This window comes from Micropterus dolomieu, linkage group LG08 (genome assembly GCF_021292245.1).
Source record: "Micropterus dolomieu isolate WLL.071019.BEF.003 ecotype Adirondacks linkage group LG08, ASM2129224v1, whole genome shotgun sequence".
NCBI classification, from domain to species: domain Eukaryota; kingdom Metazoa; phylum Chordata; class Actinopteri; order Centrarchiformes; family Centrarchidae; genus Micropterus; species Micropterus dolomieu.
This window is the reverse complement of record NC_060157.1, coordinates 460914-468890: the sequence shown is the minus strand read 5'-3', so window position 1 is coordinate 468890 and position 7977 is coordinate 460914. Positions and strand designations below refer to the sequence as shown.

At 46.1% G+C, this 7977-nt stretch overlaps 1 protein-coding gene and 1 long non-coding RNA gene across 7 annotated transcripts in view; one reads left to right on the top strand and one right to left on the bottom strand.

Moving 5' to 3' along the window:
• The window catches only part of LOC123974502, a 16364-nt gene that overhangs the window by 3070 nt on the left and 5317 nt on the right, over positions 1-7977 (top strand). The window lies entirely within an intron of this gene.
• Positions 4275-7977, bottom strand: part of LOC123974501 (zinc-binding protein A33-like) — a 6818-nt gene continuing 3115 nt past the window's right edge. Inside the window, exons 2-3 of the mRNA XM_046055261.1 lie at positions 6003-6248; positions 4275-5870 (exon numbers count right to left, since the gene is read on the bottom strand). Coding sequence (XP_045911217.1) covers positions 4275-5870; positions 6003-6239 — 1833 coding nt within the window. The 5' untranslated portion in view covers positions 6240-6248. The remainder of the gene's footprint in view (positions 5871-6002; positions 6249-7977) is intronic.

Sequence of the window (7977 nt, the reverse complement as noted above, 5' to 3'; positions counted from 1 at the left end):
AGTGAAACAGTTTAGTGACCACATGAGCTGCGGAAATAACAAATAAAAACGTACAGAGAAGTGTTAAATGATACCAGAAGATGAAGCCAACGGAAAGCCGAGCTTGTTGTGAGAAACTTGCAACAGCCGAAGGTGAGCGGCTGTTAAAATCAGCATGGACTCAGGGCCCGTGTCCACCAAAGCGTCTTTTTACAATTCATTCCAATGGGAGTGCCGCGTTTTTATAAGCTGGTAAAAATGCCAGCAGCGTGACGAGGCGCTGAGCGTATTTTTCCCTGTCGCCGAGAGTTGAAAAATTTTCAACTTTGGGAAAAACGCTGCGCTCGTCACTGTCACTTTTTACCCAGCTGTCCAATCACAGTAGAGGAGGGGCGGGACAAACACCACACCATAGCAACGGTTACTATCCTGCAACCGGGCTTCGTCGAACCTCAGCTCTTGGAGTAAACTGGCGGTACTCGCCGAGATGTTTCCTCACCCGCCTGCTTCAGCCTTCTCTTCATGCAGAGCGAGGACGCTACTCTGTGTTGACATGTTTACAGCCAGCACAGTCGGGTAGAACTACTTTCAACAAATGCATCATAGCAACCAAAGCAGTCGGAAAAAACTGCTGCTGGGCATTTTGAGAAGAGCAGCTGGCAAAAAACACTTGGGTGGACACGGGCCCTTACAAGGGGGTGAAGGCACATACGGAAAAATAAAAGGCTGCTCTTCTTTCTTCAGTGTGTTGCTTGCGTGTTTGGCTGCAAGCAAAACCATACAAATCATAATTTTTTGACGTGATCTTTTTACAAAAAGTATTGATTGAAGTACTGGTTTGACTGGAGATGTTTCGACACTGAGTCGGTTGATCCCTTTTAAGGTATCGATACTCAATACCCATCTCTGCAGGCTCACTCTGAATGACACTCGACTCTTATCTCTTTAAAAAAGAAGATAATTAAAGAAAGACGGTTAGCTCCGTCTGTAGTTTGCTCTTCATCAAAATCAAAATACTTAATGAAACAGAAAAACAAAGGAGCTGTGTTTGGTTTTCTTCATGACCGGTGTCAGAACCACATGTGCGCTAAGCTTCCTGTGTGTATTTTTTTAACGGTTAGATCAGCACTCTTTCAAAGTACTCCTGTGTTATAAAGTGTACGGGGCTGTAACGTAGTGATCAATGCCACCGTAGCCTCGACAAAATCCTTTAATAAACATGTTGGGTGTTTTCATAGATCACTCAGGTAACCAGGTGTTTTAGATCAGCCCCAAACCAAATGTTACCCGGATGCTGACGTACTTGATCAATAAGTGACCGCAAACATGAGAAACCTGAATGTCGCATTGGTCCGCAGATTAGGCCTCGCATCAGTGAAAACCAGCAGGGATCCAACACATGGAGGAAAGAAACTGTTTAAACCCCAAAAAATTACTTTTTGTTTTGGTTTTCGGATATGAAACGGAATAATCAAAGAACCAACGATACACGGATCATTTCGCTCCCTGGTATAACCCCCAAACCTGCAGGTTAAAGCAAACGTTGTGGAAACCTAAGAGGAAATGACGTTGCACTCGTCTGGAGGAGTCTCGTTCACGCCGGCAGGATTGTTTTTCCTCCTGAACTTTTTCACACTGTCAGCGTTGATCTGTTCAGTCTTTACTGAAGCATCATGGTGGAGAAAAACAAGTGAATCAGCATCTTCTGAAATCTCATAGTATTAAATACATTGTGTATTTTAATACTACTATTTTATGAATGTTGATTTGTTATAAATCATATTCAGTTGCTCAACTTGTGAACTGTGTTGGTGAACCTGTAGATAAATGTGTTGCAATGTCTATAATATTCATAATAATAATAACCCGGTTATTTAGCATTAATCAGCAGATTATAAATTTAATTAATGGTTTATAATACAGAAATAAGCAGGTATGACAACATTTTTAAATTCAATGCTCGAGCTCCACCTCACTCAACTCTTCTCATATGGACGCTTGGTCAAAACCCTTTGGCGTCACTTTTTAACGCCCATGGTACCGTTTAGCATAGTTTTTTGACGTTTAGGGCTCCGCTGTCAAGTTAACAACGGTTAGCAACAATAAATATGCAACGTCCGGTTAGACGGAACATTGTTACAGTTGTGAAACGTTGCATTTTGGTTAGGTTTAGGAAAAAATCATGGTTTAGGTTAAAATCACTACAAACGTCAGTTAACACATAGGTTAATAACATTACTTGCGTAACGTACGCAATTTAAGTAACTTAAATAAAATATTAAACCCCTTGACGCCGATTGCCACGAGTTCGCATCACACCTCTTCCTTTCAGACTGCAGCCGAGATAGCGTATGTATTCCCCCAATGCCTGTTTGTGCATCTTCGATATGTTACGTCCAAAGGTCTAGGGGTATCCTGGATGTATCATAAATGTGTGGCTTCCCACTCTTCCCATTCTCAAGCAATGCCAGAACACAGGAAATACAATTTAGTAGTTTTTATTTGCTTCAGAGATGAGCAGCGCCCAAAACAACAACCAAAACATTCTAAGAAACCCAACACTTTCCTAAAGCAAAGACAAAGCTCTAAACTAGGCTTCTATTATCAAAAACAGGAGAAAATGGTGCAAACAAAAAGGGCTTCTCACTCCTACTAATCTGCTAGTCGCTGACACAACACAGCTACAACAAAGAAAATCTGTATATGACAAACAAAATGGCTAAAGCCAACGAAACAAGATTGTCAACGACAATAATCAGAATTACAAAGCTATTCAAAGTTCACTACAGAGGTTGACTTACAAAGTCTCGTACGATCACAACAGTTCTCTACTCACGACTAACACAGACGTGACACACAGGCTCGGGTTGGGAATGGCAGAGAGAGAGAAGGGAGTGTCGGTGCCAGATCCGTACCGCCAGCAAGATCCGTTCTTTACGTGCGCAAAAGGGGTCCTGTCTGTCAAAGAAGGTTACCGCAAATGTGCCTGTTGATGATTATTTGTGTGTTGTTGTCTGTTCTCATCTCAGGGCATCAAATACTTACGCTTTATTAGCGTTATTTGATGCAAAAGGTACCCTTCGGCGTCCGCATGGGACGACTCCGGGTACGTCTGAATGAGACGCCCCGTCTAGACCGGAAGCACTAGTAGCTAGCTAGGTAGCTACGTTAGTATAAAATGCATTGCTTCCTGCAGTATCTTATTCTAACCCTAACCATCAGGGTGTGTGCCTAAACCTAAGTCAGCGATTGTATGCATGTCGACTGGCTAACCCTAGCTGCTTGTGAGATTGCTGACATTATTAAAAATGTTAAAATGTTCTGTTGAATAAGGTTTTTAATATCTAAAGTATAGTCCTATTACATCATAGTGAACAGTTTCATCTCCAGATTAAAAAGCATTGTTATCTCGATATGAAAGATTTAGTTGGATCATTTTGAAGAGGCAGATTTGCGGTGACCTTCTTTGACTGAAGAACGGCTCTTGCTGGCGGTACGGATCTGGCACTAACAGGGAGTTCCTGTCAGCGGGGCTTAAAATGGCTGCTGTCATCCAGGTGACCAATCAGGAGGCAGCAATCAGCTCTGCAGGACCAATCCAGTGTGCCTACCTGTTCTCCATTACCTGCATAGACTCACACACACTCTAAGGGAGGAGAACAGCTGACAGTGCAGGGTGAGAGAGAAATGCATATAAAATATGACCCCAGGGTCATAACAGATAGGAATCTTTTGCAAGCTTTGGTTTCTCGTTTGTGCCTCTTGCCACTAATTTGCGTCATACCTACATCATACCTGAATTTATATGTTTATAGACAAATAAACAATTTCCACTTAATTTAACATCAGCCTGAATGCAAATAAAATAGTACAGAACGGTAGAAATAATACATTTTCTTATATAATTGTAAATAAATTCAGCCGTCAAGGGGTTAATGTTGACTTGTAGTTTCACACGAGAACCCAACCCCGGTCTCCTGGTTGAAACTTGGGGTTCTGACCCTCCATCCACCCCAACCACCTCCTTACTCTGACTTTTCTGTTAAATATAATCCTACACTTACCTTTAGCATTCAAAACTGATGCTAAGGGCTTCCCCCACTGCGTTACAAACGGACGCCGACGGCTCTTGCCCATGGTCAAGAGTGAGAACGGGTTGGCTTGTTAGGTGGTTCTGGGTAGTGACAGATCATATGAATCATGTGCAGCACACATCAGCTGATCAGGGAGTGACATAAGGGGACAAAAACCAGATGAAAGGAAGATAAAGATGAAGAGACACTGAACGATTGGATCTAATTAGTGTGATTGACAGGAGAGATGATAAGAGGGGCGGAGTCTACTCTGGTGTGGCTGGGCCTGAAGAATGGGTAGAGTCTCTCAGTGAAGCGGCAGTCCGTAAAGGAGAAGATCAGATCTGCAACATTGGCATCATAGAAGGAGACCAGACCTTCCTCATAGTCCACAAACACCCCGACCCTCTCAGGACGCCTCGTCGGACTGAGGGGAACGTCGTGGCCGCCACGAGCTTTGTACTCATTTCCCTTCCTCGCGCTCAGTATCCAGAACCCACTGTCATGGCTCTTGGTGATCTTCCCCTTCCTGTTGATTGACTCTTTGACCACACCGAAGTCCCACTTTGTCTTCTCCTTCACCCGGACCTCATAGTAAAATCTTCCTGAGGAGAAACTCTGCTTTCCTAAGACTCCCCCGCCCGGGTAGAATCTCTTGGGCTTGTCTGGGAGAGTCTTCTTCGTGTCTCCAAGACTGACTTGTTTGACGTCGCCGGACAGGATGAGCCAGGGACTTGCTGTTTGAGGATCCAGAGTCACTTCCACTTCGTACTTCTGGACCCTCTTCAGCTCGGCCTCGAGCAGCTTCTTTTTCTCTTTTCTGAACGTCTCCTGCAACCTGTCCATGGCTCCCACCACAGCTCTCCTCACCAGCTCCTCATATAACGGCTGACAGACTCTGACCTCGGTCCAGTCCTTCGTGGGTGGAGCGGTGTTCAGGGCCGAGAAACCTTGGACAAGGTGAAAGTGGTCGTCTGAGCAGGAGAGCTGCTCCACCTCAGTGCATCTCTTCGTCAGCACATTGATTTCCTGTTCGAGCTCTGTGATGACGCCTCCAGCCTTTCGCTCCATTGCTTTCAGCTTCTCTTCAATCGTCTCGATGAGTTCGGTGAGACCTCCTTCAAGAAACTGCATCAGATCAGTGAAGACCTGAACCCCGCCTGCCATCCCTCTGTCTGCAGCTTCCCTGTTAAGCTTTGCTGACAGGGTCACCTCCTGAATCTTCCGCCGCCTCTCCTGGATCATCTGGCACATTTTGCCTTCTGTCTTCTCCAGCATGGCCTTCCTCATTCCATGCTCGTCTTTCAGAGGAACAAACATGTGGGACTTGTGGTCTAAAACCGTGCAGAGCACGCAGACACTCGTGTGGTCCGTCCTGCAGAACAGCTCCAGCGGTTTATCGTGCGTCGGACACATCCTGTCTTCCAGGTTTTTCACCGGGTCCACCAGCTGGTGCCTTTTCAGGCCCGACGAGGTCAGATGAGGCTTCAGGTGAGTCTCACAGTAGGACGTCAGACACGCCAGGCAGGACTTCAGGGCTTTCAGTTTGATTCCACTGCATTCATCGCAGGAAACGTCTCCTAGTTTGGCAACTTGAGGCTTTGGGCGGCACAGTGGCCTGGGGGATCGCCCTGTGGCCTCACAGCTCGTCGTCCCGGCCTTTCTGTGTGGAGTTTGCATGTTCTCCCCGGGTCTGCATGGGTTTCCTCCGGGTGCTCCAGTTTCCCTCCACATGTTTGGTTCTTCAGTCAGTGCCATTGGCCGGACATTAGCATAGATCTGGTCCCTGGGCGCCGCACAGTGGCTGCCCACTGCTCCCTTGAGAGATGGATTAAATGCAGAGAATGAATTTCACTACGTGTACGTGTCAATAAAGTAATAAATAAAATAAAATAAAGACATCTTAACCTTTACCCTTACTTTTGAGTTGCTGCTGCTTGCTTTACTTACCGCTGATTGTCTGAAACGAGCTGCCATCTCAGAGATGAAGATGTTGGTCCGCAGATTAGGTCTTGCATCAAATCTCTCTTTACACATCGGGCAGTGACACGGGACGTTAACATCCCAATGGTGTGAGATGCATTTCCTGCAGAAGTTGTGTCCACATGGTAACGTGACTGGAAGAGTGAAGACATCCAGACAGATGGAGCACAGAAGCTGGTCTTCTGTCAGCAGAGAACTCGCCATTGTGACACCCTGACAACAGAAGAGAAGGATCAACAACACTGCCTTTATACGAGGGTTGAGTCTGCGGCTGTGTTCGAAACAGAAGGCAGCTGCCTCGCTGCCTCAGCAGGTATCACTTTCAAGCGAAGGCATCTCTGTTAACTTTGGTTTTGAACAGCCTTCTAGGGCAGCCCTTACGGCAACGTGTGACGTCAGCACGCCATCAACAGGCACGCTGTCATGCCTTAGCAAAGGGTCCAAGGTTAGGGTTACCCCTAACCCAAGGTCCACTATCCAAATGGCTAACAGACGCCTCCGAAATCGTACTGAACAAACTTGGTTTCACTCACGGGCTCATATGATAGTTCAGTGTTTAGTTCTTGCTAACTTTTTAATAATCGAAGCTAGAAAACTACAAAAAATTTGTATTGTGTAATTTGTATACGAATTCGGCTTGTTTGTCTGCTATCTTGGCAATTTTTTGTAAACTGCCGTAGCCGCGCTGATTTCTGGGTAATACGCAGCATCAAGAATTCAGAACCGGGCGTTACGGGGCAGTTTGAAGGCAGGAGACAGGAGGAGCCATTTGGAACAACACTCGATGCCTCGCTGTCCTGTTGGACACCTGCTGAGGCAGCAGTATAGCCCATTTTGACACAGACTAAGAATCATCAACGTTACTGGAACATCATGTGAAATATACACAGGGCTCCGGAGTGCGCCCAAAAATCTGTCGAGTGCAACTAAATGTTTTTCTTGGTGACTGAACATTTTACAGGACAATTTTTTATCGGCTGCATCTCTATCTGTGCGGGTTTTCCCCAAAACTGACAGGTGGAAGAAGGGGAGAGCCAATCAGCAGCAGAGAAGGAGCGCTGGATTTTAAGTCCATCCCTCAGAATTCCCATGATGCATGGCGGTGAAGGGAGTTTTGCCTATTTGTTTGAAATACAAAAGTTACTTTGTGATGTATGTTTTTTTTTTTTGTTTTTTTTTAACGTGTCTGCTTAGAATATAGTGTTTTTGTTTGTAATTGTCATTCTTGTGGTGGTTTGCTATTGAAACCAGGAGTGAAGAGTTTGATAAGAACGGCTGTGTTCTCATTGGTAGGTTCCTGCATGCAACTCTCTTGTGCCGTATTTAAAAGCAACTGGCGCAATGCCTGAGGCCCATGTAGGGGGCCCCTACCCAGCTGGGGCCCTGGGTCAGCCGCACCCACGCTACCTCTGCTACCTGCACTTATGACGAGTTCATACATACGCTACTTCTACAAGCGGCACGCTCGCTACTTCTACAAGCTGCACGCTCGCTACTTCTACAAGCTGCACGCTCGCTACTTTACGCTGTTCTACAAGCGGCACGCTCGCTACTTCTACAAGCTGCACGCTCGCTACTTTACGCTGTTCTACAAGCTGCACGCTCGCTACTTCACGCTGTTCTACAAGCTGCACGCTCGCTACTTCTACAAGCTGCACGCTCGCTACTTCTACAAGCTGCACGCTCGCTACTTCTACAAGCTGCACGCTCGCTACTTTACGCTGTTCTACAAGCTGCACGCTCGCTACTTCTACAAGCGGCACGCTCGCTACTTCTACAAGCGGCACGCTCGCTACTTCTACAAGCTGCACGCTCGCTACTTCTACAAGCTGCACGCTCGCTACTTCTACAAGCTACTTTACGCTGTTCTACAAGCTGCACGCTCGCTACTTCTACAAGCTGCACGCTCGCTACTTTACGCTGTTCTACAAGCGGCACGCTC